Consider the following 25060-nt stretch of genomic DNA (forward strand, 5'->3'; position numbering starts at 1 on the left):
CAAGTTTACGTAAACAAAAAAGCGATGGTCGTATTCGCAGTTGTGACAGATGGTTTGTACCACACCGCCGTACCAATTATCTCTGTCAGTCCCTACAGTACCTGCTTCCATTTCTTCTGAACGATTCTGAAAAGAAGGATGCATATTTCGAGACCTACAGTAAAAAACAAATGCGACAGTATTTTGTAACCCACTAAACAACCTGTGTACAATAATCATGCTAACTTTGTATTGTATGTCAATCCCGCTATGTTTTCTGATGTTCAGGAAGAATTTAGGACGTACGCCGATCACCTGAAATTCTCAATAACAACGATTGTTTTGTTAATAATTGTACTGTATAGTTGTTCTAATGATTGTAGGAAGATGTATACTTACATTGTAATTTAGTGTGTAACCACTGCTGCCTTGTATGGGCCCCCAGGCACCTTTCAAGCTGTCGTAGAACAGCTTTTACGCCTGGGGGCCTTCAACCTAGAGTTGAAAATAAATGAATTGAATTGAATTGGTCTACGTTTCTTTCGTGCTTCCTGATTCGATCGTTCACGCAACGCCCGGTTTGCCCATGTAGGAGTGGCTCCACGAGAGGTGGATATCACACACCACCCCTTCGGCGCACATCATGAACGGCCGCCTTTGCTTAGATCCGCAACCTCTTTTATCTTTTTCTCCGCTTTCGATACGACAGCAACGGCTACCCTAGCATATAAGGTCCTGCCCGTCTTACTTCTGTCAGTCACGTTTTTCCTTTGGGGGATTTACTTCAACACGTAAAAGTACCAAATCCACGAAATTAACTGAAGCATTTTTTATCGGAAAGAAAGCAATCCTGTTGTCAGCGACACGTCCATGTCTTCGTATAAGACCGAGAGCAACTATTTCACCCGGTCCCTATCATGTCAAACCTGAAACATGATGGTGTTTCTTGCTTGTACGACAGCTGTATAATTGCGCGTTTTGCCTCCGAATGAAGCAGTTGTCAGTGGAGCTCAGTCACATCTACCATCCATGTGTCTGTGCGTGTTTAGCCCCTGCAACAAAAGATGAACGTCTACCAACTAGCCCACCAAGATGTTCTTTTATTCCCTATAGTTCTCTCCTTCGTATTGCATGTTACCGAGATCGCTTACCGCCTAGTATACCGAGCACGACTGCAAGGAAGACGGTTCCAGTGGCAAACGTGGACGCTATGAAGGTGGCGCTGAGCAAAATTCCGCCGCATATTGCCGCGGTTCTGACTGTCAGCGCGTGAATGACAGCACCACCGAGAAGAGCTGCAAAGCAAAAAGAGACAGGCGTTAATGCTTCCATAAATATTTTCGTTTCGTATTCTCTACATTTCCCTGTAGAAAGAGCTTTTAGTTCTTTACTATGCAACGGAACCCTCAGTGTAATTCCCTTCTGGCCTCTTCTGAAGGTGTAAAGAACCTAGCCCGTGCATAAGTTCTGTTAAACCGTTATGAGCGTTGTCTGCGTACAGTATTGCTTATGGCGAAAGCGGCTGGTTGACTATTAGGCTTCTATAAAAAATCACTGGTCCAAGAATAGTCTTGTCATGCTCCAGGACGTATTCTACTTATATGTAGAATTTCGCTGCTTAATATCCCGGTAGGGGTGAAAATTTGAAGGGTAATTCTAGTGCGTATATGCTGCCCACCGGAGAAAAACCTGCCGCTGTCCGTTCCTTCGTCTGCTCACAGGTGGCCTAGCCCGAGCGCTGAGTCCCGCGGCAAGCTGCCCGCTCGCCGTCGTCTTACACATCTCACTATTCCGATGACACTCGAGCAAATCGTCCCTTGCTTGTCGAAGCTGCCTGCCCATCATCGACTTTTACGTAGAACAAATCCATGCTTTCGCAGCGATTCGAATGTATTAAACATTCTCTGTATTTGTATTCATTGCGGTACATTTCTCTAATGCCATATTTATAAAATTTATACATTAAAATAACATACTCGAACCGAACGCTTTCTTAAACGCTAGGAACACTTGCACTGTGTACAATTTCTGTTATAATTTTCAGGTACCTTATCCTGAATATTTAATGGCGTGATTTCTTTAGATTTATCATTCTGAGTTTTTTATTCCTGTTCTGCTTCATACTGTTTGGTTGCACAACCCAAATTGCCTTCAGGAGAGCAAGCTGCCGGGCTAACTGGTGATGCATGTTGTGAAGAAGTCTCATGTGTCCTCTCATCTGTCCGTCGCCTGTTTTCTGCACTGATTTCTCAAAGTAAGTAGCCTTAAATTTATATCTTGAATGGATCAATAATTGCCAGGGACAGTGTAGCAAATTTCAGTATATCTCGAAACCCTTAAGCGCCCAAGATTAGGTTGCATATGTGCACAATTGGTGGACTTTTTACACCAACGACATACTTTCTAGGCCCAGCTCATATATCATCATCACGACATATGTTAGAAAAAGTTTAAAAAGAAAGCAAAATAAAAGAGCCCTACCCCCATCGTCAGGCGCCACACTGATGGCAGCGGTGGGATGCCCCAAAGTCCCAACAGTGGATGGCATCTGCGGGATCGACCGGCGTCCGCTACCTCGGCGCGGTGAGTGCCTAACGTTTTCCCCTCAATTCGCCAGACTGCTCTAGCACACGTGATTGTAGTTTAGAGTAGGGCTGCGTGTTGCACTGGAGAGAGCTTCGCTGTTTCGAGCCAAGTCGGAGCGCTTTGAAACGAAAGCTGGTGCAGAAGGACTAAACAAGGCGGTTTTGGAAAGAATTACTTCCGCGCGTCGTACTAGTAGCGCTATAGTAGTGATCGGCAAGGGAATTATAAGAAAAGGGAAAACTACCAGAGGCTATTGTGCGCGATGGAAAACTTCAAAGTGAAAGAACTCATCGAAATTTGTGAGTAGTTGGGCATTGATTTGGGCCCCGCAAAACGAAAGCATGCGATTCTTGAGATCATGCGAAAGGACAATTTAACGGCTGAGGAAGCCAATGAGGCCTGGGAAGAGATCGCAAAACGCTGTGAGCAGGAAGAGGCTGAAAAACAGAAGCAGCTTGAGCGCGAACAGGCAGAACGTGAACGTGAAGAGGCAGAAAAACAGAAGCAGCTTGAGCGCGAATAGGCAGAAAAACGGAGTCAGCTTGAGATAAAACGGCGTGCTCGCGCTAGGAAACTGATGAACGTGGAGCTTGAATCACATCAGATCGGATTCGGGAGATATAGAACATTGTCCGCTCTGCATGAGACCAACGGTCAGCAGCTGAGAGACAGGCCGCAGCGCTTCGTGATCGCCGAAGATATGGCAAAATATTTGGCGGAGTTCGAGCGCGTCTGCCAGAGAAAGCGCGTTGAGCGGAATTGTTGGGCACAGAAGTTGGTAGCCCTGCATTCCAGCGAAGCGTATGACGTTGTCAAGCGCCTGTTGGACGGCGGCTTGGCGGACTACGATGAGCTGAAAAGCTTCTTACTGACTAGATGTAACGTGTCACCGCTGGACCTTCGCCGAAGGTACCGGCGGGAGAATAGCACCCCGTCGTTTTACGATTTTCCCTACCAGTTGAAAGCCGACGTTTTAGAGTGGCTCGAAAATGCTGAAGGGTCGGAAGATCGTGACACAGAGGTAGAGTGCGTCGCTGTAGAGAAGCGCTGCCAGTGCGGCACAGAGGAAGGTAGCTCGTACGTGGCAGATGTAACTGCTGTTATAACAATGGAAGTTGCTCCGCATTCGCCAACCGCGGAAACCTCTCTACCTTCAGATATGGTAGCCACACCACCCGACGATGCACTTACAGAGGTCTCGCCCATTGAGACTGGGGCGAAGTTACCGGAAAGCGGATTTCCTAGCGTGTCAAAAGCAGGAGAAGTTGCCGAACAGGCCAGAGAGGACGTCTGTCTGGACATTAATGAAAACGCCTGCGCCGACGCAAGCGAAGTAAACGAGGACGGCACACCGCGTTGTGCATCGCGTTCGGCAGAAATGCAGAAACCCGACACTCACGATCAACGGAAGCGAGCGCATGCAGAGTTTGCGGACGCTGAGTTGTGCGTTGGTGTCTCTGGCGAGCGATGCGAAACGAGTCCCGTGCTTTCGCACTGCTCTGAGCTTTGCGACATTCTAGAAAGAAGCTGCACCGCGGCCGAGGACAGCGGTGGCTGTGCCCTTTCCATGGCCGCCGAGCTTGCTTAATGCTTTCGGTGCCACCGAGCTGTTCAGATTTCGGAGGTTGCAGGTTGTGGGGTCACTCGCGTGCAGCCGGCCTGGAAGGCGCGCTTCCGTGCCAGCTATGCGCGGGCGTTCTCGTGTCCCCAACCCGTGGCGCAAAGTCACAGCCACGGCGGGTTCGGACGAAGTAGGCAACGAACAGAGTACGCTAGGAAACCGTTTATTTACCTAGCTCAAGGCAAAGCACACTGCGGAAGAATGTTCTATCCGATAATAGATGGTTCAGCAGCTTACCAAGCCGTCGTCGACTGGCGTTGGATAATCCGGGAGGGCGCGGGCAGGAGACGGGGTCGGCGGGGCAGTCACGCCGCGGCAAGAGAGAGAGGGCGAGTCCCCCGTTCCCGCGCGAACTTCGCCTTTTAACCCCTACGACATTGCCTCCCTCTTGAGCAACTTGTTGCAATCAAGAGGAGTCGTTCACCCGTCCCTAAGACGCCAGAGCGTAGGCGTGACGTCACGTCCGAGCTGGGAGAGAGGAGAGTGGCCGCGTGCCCCCTTCTCCCCACGCCCGGCGGCGGGCGCATCGTCGCTTGACTCAGCGCGGGGTGGCGACGGATATCTGTATATCCCACATCCTCCCCTCCTTAAGAAGCCTCCCGAACAGAGAAGCGGGCGCAACGTTACTTAATCTTCTCCGCCATCCAGGGATCGAAGTTCTTCGGCTCCCGCCGGTACACCTGTTGATGTCCGCGCCACGCTCGCACCGATCAGCTGGTCCGAATGCTTGACCACCCGCGAGATGCCGACGTCGAAAGGTGGCTTGCTATCGGTCGCCGTCTTTCGATTGCCCGCGCTTGCACCGTTCCGGTGAAGGTGGTTGACCGCCTCCGTGGCACCGGCTTCGACTGCTTGGAGGCCAGGTTCGTGGCTGCGCCACCCTCAGAGACTGGGTGTGGTGGCTTCATAGGCGAGGGCCGCGGCGTTTCCATGGTAGAGGCCGGGCGGTTGGGCTGCCCTGGCGTGCCTGGTTAGCTGGCCAGGGCCCAGGGTTGAGATGGTGATGGGGGCCGCGGCAGCTCTGTCTTCTTTTTGGCAGCTCGCTCTTGAGTTGGCGGGTGCGGCGGCAGGCGGCCAGCTCCGACGCGATGTGGCAGGTGGCAGGGGCGCCTGGCTGCAGCAGGGAGGCGGCTTCAGGTCGCGGGCTGGGCGTAGCGGCGGGCCATGGGCGCGGCGTGTTGCCGAAGCTGGATGGTGGCTCTAGTTGGTGGTAGTGGTGAACGATGTCGTTCTGATGCGCCCTGCTTCTTTTCCATCTGCGCTGAAAAAGGTCAACACAGATGTAACCAGCTCCCGCAGCGCGTGCTACGTAGCTGTTCGGCCCTCACGAGAGTCATGAGGGTTAACGCAAGTAAGTCTTACGTAACATTGATCGGCATGAGCGGCCCGTACGTTCATGCATCTAACGAGACTGCGTGTCGGCCTGCGCCCTCGCTCTAGTCCGCGCAGGCAGATTTTATTTCTGCCTACGGCGCAAGTTATAGCGGGACGCGGAGTTCGCCGGCTGATCGCAGCGCTCGTTTTCCGACTGCGGCGCGGGTCGGGCTGTGTCCTGAACCCACTCATCTCGCTGCACGTAACGTTTCAGGTCGCATACGTGCACCGATCCGCCTGTCGGTTTCGACCGCAAGTCTTCGAGCCTGTAAATGAGCGAGGAAAGCTTCTCTCGCACGCGAAACGGCCCGGTGCATTTCGGCGCCAACGAGGCCGCGAACTGTCTGCTAGCATCGCTGAGAACGTGTTGGCGCCGAAGCACCAGATCGCCCACTTCGTAGTGAACATCCCGGTGCGAGCGGTCGTACTGTGCTTTCTGCTGCGCCCTAGCGGTGCTCAGGTTTCGGCGAGCCTTGTGTAAGGCCTCCGTCATCTTAGCGCGCAGCTGCGTCGCGTATTCAGCTCGTGCTGACGAAGCGACTGGCGTCTTCCTGCTGTCCGTTAGAATGCGGTACATCGGATTTAGCAGCTCTCTACCCAGATTCAGAGAAGACGGCGCATACCCAGTCGAGCGGTTAACGGTCGAACGCAAAGCGAACGCGATCTCTGGCAGATAGGAGTCCCAATCTTTGTGCCTCTCAGAGTACGCGACAAGCATGTGCTTGATGTTGCGGTTGACTCGCTCCGTGGGGTTCGACTGAGCATGATAGGTGGTCGTTTTCTTGCGCTTAATGCCGAGTGCAGCGCACGAATCTACGAACACCTTCGCAGTGAAGTAGGACGCGTTGTCCGTTATCAGCTGCTCTGGGAAACCGAACCTGGTGAATACGTCCATCAGCTTCTCCATGATCACTCGTGCCGTCAGCTTTCTAAGGGGGAAAAGTTCAACCCACTTGCTGAAGTGATCCGTGAACACCAGCAGGAACTTGTTCCTACTCGGTGTCGTGGGATACGGTCCCATGATGTCACACGCCGCGATTTGCCAGGGAGTCTGGCTGTTAATCGGCTGCATGAGGCCGGGCGGTCGTCCACCCCGGGGCTTCACGCTTTGGCACACATGACATGAGCGGGCGTAGCGTGTTACGCCCCTTTTCATGCCAAGCCAGGTAGCAAAGCGACACAACTTGATGTAAGTCTTGGGGCCGCTTGCATGCCCAGCGATGCACGAGTCGTGAAAGTAGCGTAACAGTGCCGCTCTCAACACTCGCGGTATCAACACCTTGAACGCCTCGCTTGTGTCGTTCTCGGAGGGGATATACCTCAGCAGGGACGCCGTCGGAATCCAGCAGATAAGAATCCAGCGCGCTCACAGCACTACCAGCTGTTTCCAAGCGCTCCGCACCGACAGCAAAACCAGCTGTCCCCGTGTGCGCGGCCGACCGGCCGCCCGGCTCCCGGAGCCCGTCGAACACTTTTCGACAAAACGAATCCATCTGCTGAGCTTCGAGCAACTCCTTTCTGCTGAACGCTATCCCCACGGAACTCGCATAGTCCACGTGGTTCACGCTCTCGCCTGGGGTCAACGGTCGGTCCGCGTCCCTTACATCGGCTACGGCTGGGGACAATCCCTCACTCTCTCTCTCTGTCGGGTGGTCGGTCGCGTAATCTTCCTCGCGCTGCACAGGCGCTCGCGAGAGTGCGTCAGCCACGGCGTTGTTCTTCCCTTTGCGGTAGCGTACGGTGAAGTCGTAACGCTGCAGCAACAGAGCCCAACGCGCCAGGCGGCCGCTCGGCTCGCTGAGTCGTCTCAGCCAGGTGAGCGCCATGTGATCCGTCTCGATCACAAATGCCACCCCATCGACGTAGTAGTCGAACTTCCGCAGAGCAAAAACTATCGCGAGACATTCCTTCTCTGTCACCGAGTAGTTTCTCTCTGCCGGCGTCAGTGAACGGCTCGCGAACGCTGCCGGTCGGAGGACGCCTTCATGCTCCTGAAGCAACACTGCTCCTAAGCCCAGGTCGCTTGCGTCGGTTTGAATCACAAACTCCCTGTTCAGGTCGGGTAGCTGCAACTCAGCCGTGTCCGCGAGCACCTTGGTGAGGTTGCGCAGTGCAGCCTCTTGCTCGTGACCCCAAGTCCTGCGCTCTCGTTTCTTCAAAAGCTTTGTCAAAGGTGCCTGCAGCGCTGCGCAATCTGGGATGAACTGGCGATAAAAGTTCGCCATTCCCAGGAAGCGTCTGAGACCACCTAGATCTGACGGCGACGGAAACTTAAGCAAAGCCTCTAGTTTATCCTCGCACGGCAGAATGCGGCCTTCGTCGATCGTGAACCCCAACAGTGTTATTCGGGTCGCTACGATCTGCGCCTTCTTCGGGTTCAAAGTGATTCCCGCGGACCTCAGCCTCTCTAGGATGTCCCTCAAGTGGCGCAGGTGTTCCTCGAACGTTTTCGAGTACACCACGATGTCGTCTAGGTATGCGAGTGCGTGGTGCCACTTCGCATCTCCCAGAACACGGTCCATTAGGCGCTGATAAGTAGCGGGTGCTCCTACCAAGCCAAAAGACATTCTCTTGAATTGGAAAAGACCTCTGTGACAAGTGAAAGCAGTCTTCTCCTTATCACGCTCATCCATTTCAACCTGAAAGTATCCGCGGCTAGCATCGAGCGTAGTAAAGTACTTCGCCCCACCTAGGTTGGACACTAGAAAAGAAATGGTTGGTAGAGGGTACGCATCCTTCCTCGTAACCTCATTCAGAGTGCGGTAGTCCACGCAAAGCCGATATGTATCGTCTTTCTTTGGGACTAAGACTACCGGGAAGCCCCAAGGGCTGTTAGACCTCTCAACAACGCCAGTATCGATAAGTTGGTCTAAGGCGCCGTCTAGTGCTTTTCTCTTAGCCAAGCTGATTGGTCTAGGATTGCACTTCCAAGGCAGTGCATCACCCGTGTCTATTCTGTGCCTTACTAGTGTAGTGAGGCCGGGCCGGTCCGTGAATGTCGCGTTGAATTCGTAGAGGAGAGATGACAAGCGTGCCTTCTCCCTCTCCGATACGCTGTTCACCTCCGACAACAAAGGGTACATTGACCTCCCTGGCACGGTAGAACAGCTTTCTACCGCGACAACATTCTCTGTGGGCCCTCTCTCAGCGGCTACTGTCCGCTCGCATGCCTGTTTCCGGGCCGGCGGGGGTGATTTTCCACGGTCTCTCCCCGCTAGCTCCGCGTTCGGAGCCGTAATTAACTGCGAGGCCGCGGGCGCTTTTGCAAAAAGCTTCAAGGCGCCGGCGGTGCGCTCTCGATAGCTTCAGCTGGCTATGTCTATCACAATGCCTGTCTTGGCTAGGAAGTCTGGCCCAAGAATTACAGGAACGGATAAACAGGGAAGATGAACGAGGCGTTGTCGCCGCACGCGTCTTTCCCAGCGAACCACTATCCTAGCTGCACCGCTGGATTGCGCTGTGCCGCTCGCGAGGCGAAAAGTGGTATCGCACTCTCTCAACCGGATTTTGTTCTGGCGGAGATGGTGTAGCACCTCTTCACCGAACAAAGAAGCGCTTGCCCCTGTATCGAGTAACGCGGCGAATGTCTTTCGAGCTATCGTTAGCTCAATGAACGGCGCTGGCAAGTCAACAGAACTTCCTACGCGACATGCCAAAGGCGCTAATAAACCGGGTTTCTCTGTGTACGCCGCGCGGGATCGAAGGTCGATCACCGGCGGCTGTGGCAGTTTCCCGACTGTGTTTGGTCACGGGCGGGGAGGCGGCCACAGTCGCGGGCGAAGTGCCCCGGTTGGTCACACCTGTAGCAGCGGTTGCTCGGGCTCCGACGGGCTAGGCGCTGGTCGCCAGGTTCCGGTCGGTCGTTTCGATCTCGCGGTGCGGACGGTGGGGGCCGCTCGTGCGGCCGCGTGTCGGCCTCGCGATCTCGGCTACAGGTGTTCCGCTCTGCGGCAGCGTGTGCTGTTCGCAGCGCGTAGCTGAAGGGGTCCAAAGCGCGGTCGGACAATTCCCAACCCCTCGGGACACGCTCGTCAGCAAATTGTGCTGTCGCTTCAGCTCTAGACGGACTACGCGCTGAGCTGCCGCGCGGCTCAAGTGACTGCGATGCAGGTGGCGGCGGCCGATACGCTCGCGCAGAGAGGATGTCTCCCTGAATGCGCTTCGCCTCAGCTGCTAGCTCGTCCAGGTCTCTAAACCTGCCTCCTCTCAGGTAGGCCCCGAAAGTCGGGTGCGCTTGTCGTGTGACGCGCTCAACTTTCTCCGTGTTTGTGGCGCGAGGGTCAGCGAGGCGATACAGTTCGTCCATCGCTCGGACGTACTCTAACAAAGACTCGTCGGGGTGCTGGGTGCGGAGTTCCAGCTCCCTCCTCAAGCGCCACTCGTAGTTTGCGGGGAGGAATTCGTCGCGGAAGCTTGCGCTAAACTCCTCCATTGTCCTCGCTCGGTTGCCGGTTAGTCGGTACCAGCGGGCCGCTTGCTCCGTCAAAGAGACAGGCACAACACGCGCGAGCAGTTCGGCGTCTGCAATTCCTGTCGCTTGCTGTGATAATGCAGCAGACGGTCGAGGTACTCATTAGCCCCTGTTCTGTCATGGTACCCCGTGTAGGTAGGTACGTCTAGCTCTGACAGCATGAACAAAGACTGGAAGTCAGGCCTATCAGCTGCCATCCTTTGTTCGCGCGTCGACAGTCGTTCGCTCCAACAAAGTACACTGCTCAATGCCTAGTTCGCCCCACGTTCGGGTGCCAAGATGTGGGGTCACTCGCGTGCAGCCGGCCGGGAAGGCGCGCTTCCGTGCCAGCTATGCGCGGGCGTTCTCGTGTCCCCAACCCATGGCGCAAAGTCACAGCCACGGCGGGCTCGGACGAAGTAGGCAACGAACAGAGTACGCTAGGAAACCGTTTATTTACCTAGCTGAAGGCAAAGCACACTGCGGAAGAATGTTGTATCCGATAATAGATGGCTCAGCAGCTTACCAAGTCGTCGTCGACTGGCGTTGGATAATCCGGGAGGGCGCGGGCAGGAGACGGGGTCGGCGGGGCAGTCACGCCGCGGCAAGAGAGAGAGGGCGAGTCCCCCGTTCCCGCGCGAACTTCGCCTTTTAACCCCTACGACATTGCCTCCCTCTTGAGCAACTTGTTGCAATCAAGAGGAGTCGTTCACCCGTCCCTAAGACGCCAGAGCGTAGGCGTGACGTCACGTCCGAGCTGGGAGAGAGGAGAGTGGCCGCGTGCCCCCTTCTCCCCACGCCCGGCGGCGGGCGCATCGTCGCGTGACTCAGCGCGGGGCGGCGAGGGATATCTGTATATCCCACAAGGTTAGTCGACCGAAAATTTATTTTCCACTCCTTTCGCTGCCTACCTGAAGGCCGAACTGCCATCACCACTTGGCTACTTGCGGTAGAGGCGCTCGGTGTGCCAGGGACAGGCAGTGGTAAAGCCAGTGAAGTAGTCTAAGCGCTATTTTTATTGTACTTGGTACCATTCATGCATTGCTCTTGCCAGTTGCTGGTTGCTGCTGTTGCGACTATTTCTAAACAACTTTATCCTTGTGATACCGTGGCTTGTATTGTTTTGTTTGTCACCCTAGTACCTTTATTGTACATTGCGTATTTTTTTATAGCAAGGTGTAATGTGTATTTCATTTGCCTCTTAATCCTGTATAGTAAGATGTTGCAATAAATTAATCTACACGCATTCATGATTGCTGGGAAAACCTGTACAGCACTGTTCTTGTGTATCACTTTGCAACCGCTCACTCCCCTCTCATTGCCTTTGCATGAGCCCCGACGAAACTTGAGGTAAATAAATAAATTTCAATAGGGAATGCAGATTTGAACCAAATAGTTTAATCTGGTTCTATCTCATTAATTAAAATTAATGAATGAGGGTTGCGCCTTTTGTGTTACTGATTTATTACTACTTCAGAATTTCCAAGTGCTCAATTGTTTTGTGTTTAGCGCACTATACACTAAAGTTTCGACGACAGCCTCTACCACTCTTCTCGCTAGCTGCAGAAAAATTTAATGAGTACACATTTGAATTGTGTGTCCTGGACCCAAGTTCTCACTAAACATGTTCAAAACAAGTGGTCATCAGTTTGTTTTAGCATGTAGCAGAGCCCCCAAAATATATCTCCTTTATATTCCCTGACGGCAATAACACTGCTTAAAAAGAACACACACGCATGTGCACACGCACGCGCACACCTTTTTTGCCGCTAGATATTAAGGGAGATTGCTTTTGACGGTTCAGTAAAATGTCACAATTTTTTTTTAATGAACTCGAAGAGGGTTGAGCACAAACATTGGTGCATTTGGCATAGAATGACCCACATTTCAAGCAAATTGAGCACGTGGACTGTTTGGCAGAGTTCGAATCCTGAGCCATCTGCAGGCAGGCAGTGGGCAGGCTAGTTCTTGTTTGGCAAATGCATTGCTTTGCTCTTCTATATAGCCATTTGTTTCATGAATTTCAAATATTCCCTAGAATTAGTGAGCATGCACAGATGACACTGGATTTTTTTTGTCAGATGCGGCACAAGTGCATGGTTGGGGGTAAAATATTTCATTCTCAAGAGGCCTTCTTCAAGCCCACTTTGCGGCATGAGGGAGTGAGAAGGCGTGCATCTTGTGACATTCACCAGTGTGCAGCAACTTTTCAAAGCTTTGCGGCTTTAGGAAGCCATGTTAACACATGTTAAACATGCTTGTCATACCCCCATGTCCGAGTCCGTGCGCACAGCTTGGCTGCTCTGTGGTTCTCTGCAATCACAGTGCCTTATTGGAACATAGCCGGGACCACTTGAGGCGGAAAGAAGCCGTGAAGTGCCCTTATTTTGGCTGCTCCGGTCGGCTCACTATGCTCGCCTCATTCAAAAATAATCTCTTTTTGTATCACGCTAAGAAAAAGCATGCGACAGATGCTGCTGCTGAAATTTATAGTCATTCGGGTGCTGGAAACATTCAACAAGAGGACATTGCATGCACCAGCCCTGTGCAACCATTAGAAGAAGGCCATAGCGTCCAGTGCTCATGCTTAGAAGAAAATGAGAACAGTGATGAAGGTGATGCATTTGATAATGAACCTAGCTTTCTCAAAAGCTGTGCACTATTTTTGCTGAAGCTCGAGGCAAGACATCTGGTTCCCAATGCAGATATACCGCTCCGCCCGAAGCATCACTACCCTGTCCATTATCCGCATCTAATTACACAGTTTGGTCCTCCGATCAAGACATGGACACTGAAATTTGAGAGCAAGCACCGGTTCTTTAAAAGGTGCGCAATGTCTGCTGGAAACTACATTAACCTTACAAAGTCGCTGGCTGCTCAGTGCCGGCCTCTGTAACCCACGTGTGTACTACAAAGAGTTGACCCCGCTTTGTGAACTAAAGGACATAGACCAGCCTCAGCGCGAAGCTCTGCAAAGATTTCTCCAAGACATTTCGGGTCTTAATTGTGCCCCGATGGTCACAGTCCAAGGCACGAGCTATAACCTTGAAAACTACATTCTCCTTGGTAAAGAAGCCTTTGAGCCATCGTTTAATCAGATCAAAATGATCGTTGCTGGAGTAGATGCCACTCCTTGTTTTCTTGTTGAAAAAGTTGACTGTGCATGTCTTCCAAACTATCGAGTCTACAAGTTTTCCGACAGGAAGTCGAATCACTTCCTCATTGTGCCTCCAAGTGAGCTTCTTGATACACAAGCCTACAGCCCATATCGTGTCCTGGGCTCTCTTGTGATCCATTTGCGCTGCTCTGTCATCTGGTCTGGTTCCTCAAGGTATGTGTGACAGGTCGACACTTCTCACGATTGGGCTACTTTTATACAGAGGTAAGGCTCGCAGCACATCCATCTCTGAGCAGTTCAGAACTACTGAAAGGAGGCTTTAGAACAAGCAGTCATCATTCCAAGATGAAGAAGGGGCAAAAGATACAATATGCTTGTTTTCAATAAGTGGACAGTCGCTCATTAGCAAATATGAGTAATTTTTCTGTATCCATGTGCAAAATCCTCCCATAGTGATGTCCGACAAGAAAGTGACACTACCTAGTTGCTCTACAAAGCCGCAAGTTATACATCCTCATCTTTTTAAACGATTAATGCCATAAATCAGTCAAAAACACATGAGAACTAACAAAGGCAAAAGTGATTTGTCGCCATTTTCGTTTGATTTGGGCCTCCTGTACAATTTGCAGCAATGCCTGACCTGGGAGAAAAAAATCTCTCTCCACATTAAGAGGATCACATTGTGGCTGAAGTGCTTGATAACACCTTCTCTTGGGCAGACTTGAAAGTGCTTTTTGATGCTTTATGCACACATTCACTCTGCATATTGTGTTGTAGTTGAGGGTTTCAGTCCTCTATTGCCTGTTCAGCATTCACCTTACTTCATAAGGAAGGGGCTTCATAAGGAAGGGGCTATCAAGGAAGTGAAGAATTGCAGGCCAATCAGCCTACTATCTGTTTGCAAGGTATTGGCTAAGGTCATCACTAATAGAATTAGATCAATCTTAAACCTAAGTCAACCAAAAGACAAGGCTGGCTTTTGTAAATGGTACTGTATAATGGACCATATTAACACTCTGAATTAGACGGCAGAAAATAGTGTAAAATATAACCAACTCCTATATTTAATCAACAAGAAACCATTTTACCCAGTCAAAACCTCAGCAGTCATGCAGGCATCGGAGAACCAGCGTGTAGGAGAGGCGTATAAGCATACTGAAAAAATCTACAGCCGTTGCACAGCGACCATATTCCTTCACAGAGAAAGTGACAGAACACCATTAGTACGGGTGTGAGTCAGGGAGTGGCACGATCTCTCCGGTACCATTCACCATATGTTTACAGATGATATTCAGAGATCCAGATTAAGAATAGCTGAGTATAGGAGTAATGGAGACTACGTTAGTAATTTGCGATTCGCTGACGACATCGCTTTACTAAGTAAACTCGGCGGATGAATTACAGAGCATGATAAATGACCTAGACAGGGAAAGCAGAATGGTGGGTATAAAAATTAATATGCAGAATTGTGGCAAGGATTCGAGCTGTAAGGAATACACCCACATAGGACAGGTAATGACTGCAGACCTGTATTACGAGAGTAAAATAACTACGAGATTAAGAATGGGGTGGAGTGCATTTGGCAGGTGCTCTTAGGTGATGAATGGCAGTCTATAAGTACAGGTATGACAGCGTACAAGTATATAACAGCTATATCTGTTCTCACCTATCGGGAGAAACATGGAGGCTAACAATAAAGGTTGAACTTATATTGAGAGCAATGCAGCAAGCTATGCAAAAGAAAACGATAGCTGAAACTTTAGGAGACAGAAAGAAAGCAGAGTGGATCTCCGAATAAATGCTAGAGAATGATACTTTAATCTAAATAAAAAATAATGAACATGAACAGGACATCTAATGGGAAGGCAAGATAACTTGTGTCTGTTAAGGGTAACGCTACAAGGGCGAGCATAGCAGGCGACGTCTTAGTAAGAAGGGCGGATGAAATTAGGAAGTTTGCAGGGATGAAGGGTACGCAGATGGCACAAGACAGGGCTAATTAAAGAGGCATGGGAGAGGCCTTTGTCCTCCAGTGGGCGTAGGTAGGCTGATGGTGGTGATGCATCATAGTAAAGACTACGTTACTTGATCAAAAATCCGCGGTGGCTCAGTGGATGTGGCTCTTGAGTGCTTACCTGAAAGATAATTTTGATCTCAGCTGCAGTGGTTGAATTTTTATGGAGGGGAAATTATAGAGGCCTATGTACTGTGCAATATCACTGCACGTTGTTCTCCATTTAAGTTCAACCTTTATTTTTAGCCTCCATGCTTGTGCCTCATAATATGAACTTCTGGTGGTCGAAATTTCTGGAGCCCTTCACTGACTCAATTTGGGACGTTCAAACCCCATAAACCCAAATATATGGGGCACAGGTTTAAATGACTGTAAATGCTATGTAATGAAAGCCATCTCATAATTTTCTCAGCTGCTGTAAATGCTATTGTTGTTACCACTTTTCAACTCCTTTGCCAAGCTTGATTGCATTTGAATGTTGTTTACAGAAGAGCCTTCAACGTTGTCCCCCCAGCCATCACTGGAAGAGCATCAAACCCACTTGACCGAAGTAAATATCAAGAACTTTTGATGCGTGCCTATGCAGCAATTCAAGTGTCTATCAACACCCAGGGCAAGCGAGCTTGTGATGTGCAGAAAGAGTGGCCCTTGCTGTTCACGCAGCAGCATTTCCTGGCCCATTTCAGAAGGTATGCATGCAACCTTAGTTGAAAACTGCATTGTCAGTAAATTGAAATGCTGTTTGAGGTTTCAGAAAAAATAACTGTTACTTAGTGTGTGTTAAAGCAATGCTGGCTCCAGTATGTGCAAGGATAAGCAATGTATTTGATTAAGGCATTTTTAGTGCCATGGTCCATGTCAAAGTTTTACTTTCAACAACACTTAAATAGTAAGAAGCCCATGAAATACAGGCCAGTCAACATTTGTTATCTTGTCAAAAAAAGTGAGCAAAATTCAAAAATTGGTTTGAAATTTTATTTAATTTGAAACTCATGGTACATTCCGTTGTCAGAACTGGAGCAGAATCAACGAGCAGTGAGGAGCAGAGCAGTAGCACCGCGAGAGTGCAACTGAGCGCTCTCCTATTGAAACCTTCCGTGCTCGCCGAGAGCAGGCGTGAGGGCGAAGGTGTATCGCATGATCGGATCGTTTACCTTCCCAGCATCCTGTGCCGTGAACGCGCTTGCAATGTGCAGCCGGTACGGAGGTCAGAGTTTACGCGTTTGACGTTTCCTGCGACAACCAGCCGAAACTGCACATATTGACGCAAAAATAACCTCCTTAGACATTATACATCGTAAATAACCCCTTTAGACATTACACATCGTAACGCGATTGTGACATGGGTGGAACGCTGTCACTGCACCTGTCAGCAAGCGTCACTGCTGTTGTCTCACGTGTTTCCACAGTTGAACGAGGTTAGGCTCGTTTAACTAATTTCTGATGACTTAAACTGTTACAGTTAGCGCCTAGTTGCAATTAGAGGTTTGTAGTTTTAAGAATTTTCAACACAAGATTACCCTTGACGCCGTAACTCGAAAAGTTTGGCTCTTTTGAGTAGCGTGCACTGGAGGGATTGCTTTGCCTGCATGCATTTCAAAAATGCGTGTATTTTGGCACGTTGTAGCTAAAATTTGCTGGGCTATAGCATCTAGGGTAATCGTGTTTTCGAAACTGTAAAGATTGATATGGCTATTACTAATGACCGGCTACAAATGCTTAATCGAAACCAGTTGCCTAACTGCCATAGTTATAAAGTTAATTATGAGAAATTATTTAACCGGCTTTTGAGCCGACTTTATTTAACCTATTTGCGTTGGCTGCATACACCGGTATTATTCTGCTGCCGAACCAGTCTTCATAACAGAGAAAGCTCATTTTTCACGGGCTTCCCTGAAACACATTGTATTTGACCATCAATTTCGCATTAAGACGGCAGAGCAAAAAAGTGAAGTTTCGCGGTGACGTATGATGCACAGTTGAGAGGGTATACTCTGTAGGTGTTGATCAATTGGTTAGCTCTGGATCGTTATTATGAAAAGAGTAAAAGTCTTGTGCAAGCACATAAATTACCTTTCATTGACTGTTATGTGTGTTTGCAGTGATGTCAAGCAGTCTTTACAGCCAAATGTCTAATTTTTCAGGCTAACTGACACGCAGCTGGCAGGATTATTTGTAAATCAAGAAATTTCAGACTTGGAGGTCTTGTACGCATTCCTGCGGCACAGCCTGAAGGGAGACGATGTACTTCAATGGCTCCTTATGGCTGACAAGGCAGCACAGGACATCGTCCGCCCGAAAGCACTGCTCAGTGGGGCATTCCCATTGCTGTGAATTTTCTTAAAGGAAAAGACAGAGCTCCTATTTTGTGTTTTTGAGGTGAGATTATTGCGGAAACGGATACTCAGTTGGTAGCCTCTCAGCACTGCCACAACTTCTGCTTTATGACCGTAGATGAAACTTGCACACTCCAGGACAGTTGCTCACAGAAATTGTAGCCAGTGGCAAAGAAAAAGTGAACTAATCTACAATTAACATCCGTCAGTGTTTCAAGAAAATTTTCTGGACACTACCTCAAGGCTTACCAAAATGTAGCAGGCTGTGAACTTTAATTTTTGTAGTCCTGCTGCTGCAGTTCGATAGATGTTCATTATTCCTGCGATTCTTCAGCACACTTGTTACCTGTGCGCCCTTATACATCTGCTCATGATAACGGCTTCTTACCTCCACAGACATCAGCCTGTGTTGATGAACTGAATAGCAACCTGCCCCCCACCCCAACTGTGGTGGTACTTGGTAAGATTTTTATGATTTTATGAATGCTTTGAGCAGTAGTATAACTTTCTAAAATATATTTATAAAATATGAAACCTCATCAATAACAAAGAACTAGAATAGCAACAGGAGAAGGGGGCTTGAACTACCCGCTAAGTCAGACTCAATGCAGCTCGATGAGGCATGCCCAGCAAGCTAAATTTAACATGCACATGCCGCAGTCTTCTCTAGAGATGGTAGCTGGCAGCATAATCCGCTGCTAGAACCCTGCTAGTGCAAATGTAGAATTGTGGCTTGTGGGCTATAAAATTTACTTCAGAGTTATATTTAGAAAATATCACATGCATTGCCAATCATTCATCTGCTCTTTTACATTGCTTTATAAATAGTTTGAGCATCTTCCATTAGCATGCTACTTATAGAGGTGCTGACAATGTTTTTTGTGAGCTATGCTGACATGACTAGCTATGCGCAAAAAATTTGTATGCCTGATGTTCATATTATAATGCCAAAAATTATTCTTCAGAGCTGTAGCATTTAAAAAAAATTGCTCCACAATTGCTAACATCTAATCTGAACTCGGTTTTTGGCACTAAAGGAGATTTGTTTTCAGGCACAAGCGTCTTTGATTTTACATGCGTTGTGACGCTCGATGAAGCGAGGTGCTTTGAAGGCCTGAGCTTTCTGGCTGCCATCGAGATCCTTTTTGCTGCATACTTTTGTCTCAACATCAAATACAGTCAAGAAGTGCAAGCCACATTGGAAGTCATTCAGAGGTAAGCACATAAATTTTTCTCTTGTGTATCGACAGGTTTTACCATGTCTGTTACAGTAGCCTGATACACTCAGTGAGACGTGACAAAAAGTTGCATGCAAACTCCATAAGCCTGGCATCTCTCCACAACATCTGACATTGTTGCGATTAAATGTGCATGTGCATTTTGTGCATGGTTTGACAACCTTAATAATACGAACTGATGGGCAAGTAGGTCTAACATTACGGTGAAACAGCGCTGTGGCACATGGACAAAGAAAGGACGCAACTACTTATCTCAACTATGTGGCTGGATGGCACATTCTCTCATCCGAGCTGAGCATGCGTGAAGCTGCTAGGAGTTTGATGGCTTGTGTCAGAAATCGGGAGTCCGCTGTGCTTTCCAGTGCATGCAACCATGGCTTTCATTCTTTTGTTATAGTTTTTTATGCCATTCTCGGGTGGCAACTGCTGTTGTATCAAAGAAATAAGAAATATCAACGCAAGAAATGCAAGAAATCCTTGGGGAACACTGCTGTTTCAGGGAAGGCCAGGAAAATAGTAGGCAGGATTTAATTAAGCTCGCATTCTAACAAGGTAGCTAGTAAAGAATATTTATTTTTATATACTAAACATCCTTGAGCCTTCCTCTAGAGATGAGTTGCAATTGAATGTGCTGTAGTTGCAAAGTAAGCCCCGTGAAAGATGCTAGTCTCTTTCTATTCTCCAAAACCACGAAGAGTTGTGCTAAAGGACGACATGCACGCACGTGCGGTCAACCTGTCTGCTTACTGTGTATTGTTCTTTTGGGCTGTTCTTTATGGCTTTATAGAAGTATTGAAGGCTAGCTTTTATGTGAGTATGCTCGGTTAATAATTTTCTTCAGCTATTTCAATCTATTGGCTGAGTAAAAAAATCAGAGCTTGACTGTATTCAATAGTCATGTGTAAGATCCCTAGTTCATAAAAACGTATGATTTCAGCATTTTTGTGCAATGGTGTGCTAGCAGCCACATTATCTTTTTTTGGACGATAAAGTGTCTAGAAACCAGTACAATGACAGAACAATAGGAATGTGATTGTTTTTCATGTGAATTTTTAGGAAGGGTACAGCCTGGTAATGAACAAAGTTCTGCTGATGCCTTGATATGTTTGCTACTCTTCTGCTCATGCAAGCCAGCACAACAAGTGCTGCGGCCCCGGCAGCAACACTCTTCACACATTTGTATGAGAAATTTTCAGTACGGGCACCTGCCAAAAGCAGCACTACCATATATGCATGAATCTAGAACGAGTTTTTTTTGTCAAAATCGTATGCTTCAGAAAGCACCTCGCGATATATTGGAGCCAAGGTACGAATACAGCGAAATTTTTTTCTCACACTTTTATACACCCACAGCGAGTTCACACGACAGGCTCATGAGCTGCGAGAGAAAGCGAACTTTTTGATGACTACAAACGCGGAAAGAAAACTGTGCAGACTGCTGAGAAAGAAGAGAAGGGACTTAAAGAGCCTTGAGTAGTAGGGAAGCGAAAAAATGCTGAATAAGCAGAGAACTGGCTGTACGGGCCGCGAAGCATTAAGACAGGAATCGATGGCATGCGAGCCATTGCTGAGTGTGAGGCTGTGTACGTGAATATGTGGGAGCCTTCCTCCAGAATATTGCAGATTCTTCATTTGCAAGTCACAGAATTCAAATTTGTTTTGCCAAAATTAGAAGCTGAGGCATATGGCAGTAACTGTGCTTTAGGCTTATGCACTAGGCATATCTCTCGGGACAGAAATTGGTTGTATAAAGAATTGCAAATCAGAATGCACTCAGTAACTGCAGTGTCTGGAACAAGTTACTGTTGCCTGCCTAATACTGGAGTCATCTGCTTTCTTGGCATCCCAGCATGCCTTACTCTGTGTGCTTTTATTGCTTTGTGTTGCTTTGTTATGGTTGAAAAGCTACTATAACCATGTAAATGATGTTCACATGAACCGTTATTTCCACAGAAGTGGCTCTAAAAGAGCATTGGACTGTTGGGAATGGAACTCAACCTACCGGCAGTACCAAGAGGCAGCTCTGCATTTAGTCTAGCCCTAAAATTCTGCAGGTCTAAGCTGGACGATCTAGCTTCTAAATGTGTCTTTTTCTTTTCAGGCAACTGGTGGGCATGAACCCAGAGGAAGGGAGCCGACAGTTGTCCCGGAGGATAACCTCAGTCCACCCAAAAGTTCATAGTGCCCTTCAGCACCTTGAAAAGTTCAAAAAAAGTGGCAGGATTGCATAGCTCAGATTTAGTGTGCTTATTAACTCTGATATAAGAGCTTAGATATTGGATTATTGTGTAGCGCAAATTTAGTGTGCTCATGAACTCTGATATAGATTAGATATTGGATTTAGTAGCTTTTGCAAATAACTGTTTTATATATATAATTCAATGTAGATTCTCTGTATAGCTTGCTTTTGCTACTTTTTTGTACCTCTGTGTTCCTAATTAAAACTTTCTAAAACTATTTCATTTCTATGCAATATTTATTCCTAGATTGCGTCTCTACGTAAAAATTTTTTAAGGAGGTGCAAAAAAGCACTGCATATAGACACATGTCTATGTACAAATTTTGTGGCTTTTCTAGCTTTGTACACACAGATTTGTAATTGCATCGACTACCAGTGACAGGCTACAGACATGACATATTTACCATGCATAGCAAGCCTCTTACCTGAACATGGGCCTGGCCCCGATCAAAAAATACGGGAGTGTAACATTGCGTATTATGTGCCGTAAAGCACTGAACAGCATGTGTTCAGTCAACTTTCAAAACTGGCCATGGGCTGCTCATAAATGCTACGGGACATACATATTGTTGCGGGAAAGAATATATTTACAAATATTTACAAATAGAAAAGAACAGCTGTGAGCGGCACCGAGAACACAGTCCGAACTTCGTTGTCGTCTTCTACTCTTCCCACGCTCTTGATCGTCGTCGTCGTCTACCCGCTTCAGGACCCCCGGCTGCTGAAACGCCGTCTCGGCGTTAGGGCGGCGACGTATGAGCGTCGTGATAAGGTTTAAGGCGACAGACGTGGACGACGTCGGTGGTGGCGCCAGAGGACGACGGCGAGGTTTCAAGGGGAGCAATTTCATAGTTCACGTCGGTAACACGGCGCACGACACGGTAAGGGCCCCGGTAGTGCGAAAGGAGCTTCTCGGAGAGACCAACGCTGCGAGAGGGCGTCCAGAGAAGGACGAGTGATCCTGGAGTAAATTCGACGGCCTGGTGACGGCGGTCGTAGGCTGACTTCTGGGAAACTTGAGAGGCTTGGAGCCTACTGCGTGCTATTTGGCGCGCCAGCGTGGCCTGGGAGATGGCGTCCCGAGCGTAAGGAGTGGTGGGGGCTGAGAAGGCGGCATGAGTGTGTCGAAAGGCAAGGTGGGATGCCTACCAAACAAAAGGTAGAAAGGAGAATAGCCTGTTCTGTCATGAAGGGAAGAGTTATATGCAAATGTCACAAAAGGCAAGGCTGCGTCCCAATCTCGGTGGTCTGGCGATACGTACATGGCTAACATGTCGGTGAGCGTGCGGTTGAACCTTTCCATAAGCCCATTGGTTTGTGGGTGGTAAGCTGTCGCGAGCTGGTGCTGCGTGTCACACGAACGAAGAATGTCGTGAACTACTCTGGATAGAAAATAACGACCGCGGTCGGTGAGCAGTTGACGAGGGGCGCCGTGGTGAAGGATGACGTCTTGCAGAAGAAAATCGGCGACATCGTTAGCGCAGCTGGACGGCAAAGCACGCGTGATGGCGTACCGAGTCGTATAATCAGTTGCGACAGCGATCCACTTGTTGCCGGAGAGGGACGTCGGAAAAGGGCCAAGAAGGTCGAGGCCAACACGGTGAAAAGGTTCCGGAGGTATGTCGATGGGTTGCAGAAGACCGGCAGGCAAAGTGGAGGGCCTTTTCCGACGTTGACACAGGTCGCAAGCGGCCACGTAACGCTTAACGGAACGATAGAGACCAGGCCAAAAGAAGCGATGCCGCACCCGAGCGTACGTGCGGGACACGCCAAGGTGACCGGCTGTCGGCAGATCGTGCAGTTCTTCAAGGACAGAAGAGCGTAGACGTTGAGGTATCACGAGCAGGAGCGGAGGGCCATCGGAGCGTAGGTTTCGGCGATACAAAATGCCGTTGTGGAGCAAATAAAGGTTCAGAGACGGAGATCGGTTTGCAGAACGGATGCCATGAAAGATAGGTCGTAAAGATGAGTCATGGCGCTGTTCGTTAGCAATTATCGGCAAGATCAGAGATAGCTAAGAGGCAGGGCAGGGTCTCAGCGTCCTCTAGGCCAGGTGGTTCCACAGGGTATCGGAATAAACAGTCAGCGTCCTGGTGATGGCGCCCTGACTTGTACACGACTGAGTATGAGTATTCTTGAAGACGCAATGCCCAGCGACCACGGCGACCGGTGGGATCTTTTAGTGAAGACAGCCAACAGAGAGCGTGGTGATCAGTGACAATAGCGAATGAACGGCCGAACAGGCAGGGTCTGAATTTAGCTACTGCCCAGACAAGGGCAAGACACTCGCGCTCAGTAATGGTGTAATTTTGGTCTGCGGCTGAAAGTAGGCGGCTGGCATAAGCGATGACTCGATCTTGACCCTGTTGACGTTGGGCTAGGACGGCGCCGATGCCATATCCGGAGGCGTCGGTGCGAACCTCTGTGCGAGACGACGGGTCAAAATGTGCTAAGATGGGCGGAGTGGTCAGCAAGTGGACGAGGGATGAAAATGAGTTCTTTTGAGCAGGGCCCCAGGTAAAGGGGGTGTCGTTCTTCAGAAGATCGGTGAGGGGATGAGCGATGCCGGCGAAATCTTTGATAAAACGGCGAAAATACGAGCACAAGCCGACAAAGCTGCGCACATCTTTCGACGACCTTGGAAGAGGAAAGTCCTTCACAGCTTGAATTTTGATGGGATCTGGGCGTACACCAGAAGCGTCAACGAGGTGTCCGAGAATAGTGAGTTGGCGACGACCGAACTTGCATTTCGATGAGTTCAGCTGAAGTCCGGCGTTACGAAACACTGTCAGAATATTGGAGAGGCGCTCGAGGTGCGTCGCAAAAGTAGGCGAGAAAACCACAACATCGTCTAGGTAACAGAGGCAGGTGGACCATTTAAAGCCACGAAGAAGGGAGTCCATCATTCGTTCGAAGGTAGCCGGGGCGTTACAGAGGCCGAACTGCATGACTTTAAACTGGTATAAGCCATCAGGCGTCACGAAGGCGGTCTTCTCGCGGTCCTTTTCATCAACGGCAATTTGCCAGTACCCCGATCGAAGATCAATTGAAGAGAAATATTTGGCGCCGTGAAGGCAATCTAAGGCATCATCGATCGTTGGGAGTGGATATACGTCTTTTTTTGTGATGCGATTGAGGTGCCGATAATCAACGCAGAAACGCCAGTTGCCGTCCTTCTTTTTCACCAGGACGACTGGCGAAGCCCAAGGACTTGACGAGGGCTCGATGATGTCTTTTGCGAGCATCTTGTCCACCTCTTGATTTATGACGGTGCGTTCGGCGCTGGACACTATGTACGGACGTCTGCGGAGAGGAGCGGAATCACCGGTGTTTATGTGATGCGTCACCACAGAGGTCCGAGCCAAAACACGGCTATCAAAGTCGAAGATGTCGCGGAAAGATGATAAGAGGCCCCTAAGATCGCGAGCTTGCATCGGCGGTAGGTCAGAAGCGATCATGTCGGCGTAGTCGTCCGTTGGGTTCGCTATTGATGGGGCCGCAGGCAACCGGCACTGCTGAGTGGAAGGTAAGCAGCTGTCCACCACTGATATCACACATTCGGCAGCAGGGCACAGCTTGGCGAGTGAGATGCCTTGCGGGAGCGGTTGGATGGATGAACCAAAGTTCAGGACAGGAAGGTGCGCTCGGTTGGCCGACATTGTAAATACAGTGTGTGGAAGCGCAATGCTGCGCGTCAGGGCGACGTCAAGTTCCGGAGTGACTACGTAGTGACCATCAGGTACAGGGGGAACAGATGAGAAAGAAATGTAAGTTGCGGCTTGAGGCGGTAGACGGACAAAGTCGACAGCACAAAGACTGTGTATAACTGGGGACGGCGACTCAGCAGAAAGAGGAAGGTGAAGCTGAACAACATTAGTGGCGCAGTCAATGAGGGCTGAATGCTCAGACAGGAAGTCGAGGCCAAGAATGACTTCATGAGGGCACTGGTCCAGAACAGAGAACAGAACGGATGTATGGCGGCCGGATATGGTCACACGGGCTGTCCATAGTCCAACAACATGAGGCGTTCCCCCGTCGGCAACGCGGAGAACGGCTTTGGGTGCAGGGGTCAGTACTTTTCGGAGGCGGCATCGTAGGGCTGAAC

At 49.3% G+C, this 25060-nt stretch overlaps 1 protein-coding gene and 1 pseudogene across 1 annotated transcript in view; one reads left to right on the plus strand and one right to left on the minus strand.

Annotated features, from left to right (window-relative positions):
* Nucleotides 1-25060, minus strand: part of LOC149360896 (uncharacterized) — a 101843-nt gene that overhangs the window by 4021 nt on the left and 72762 nt on the right. The window contains exon 4 of the mRNA XM_089567950.1: nucleotides 1131-1274. Coding sequence (XP_089424076.1) covers nucleotides 1131-1274 — 144 coding nt within the window. The remainder of the gene's footprint in view (nucleotides 1-1130; nucleotides 1275-25060) is intronic.
* LOC149360897 (uncharacterized) lies at nucleotides 17405-20958 on the plus strand (annotated as a pseudogene).

This window comes from Amblyomma mixtum, chromosome 2 (assembly GCF_055824585.1).
Source record: "Amblyomma mixtum isolate Tamu chromosome 2, ASM5582458v1, whole genome shotgun sequence".
Lineage (NCBI taxonomy): Eukaryota > Metazoa > Arthropoda > Arachnida > Ixodida > Ixodidae > Amblyomma > Amblyomma mixtum.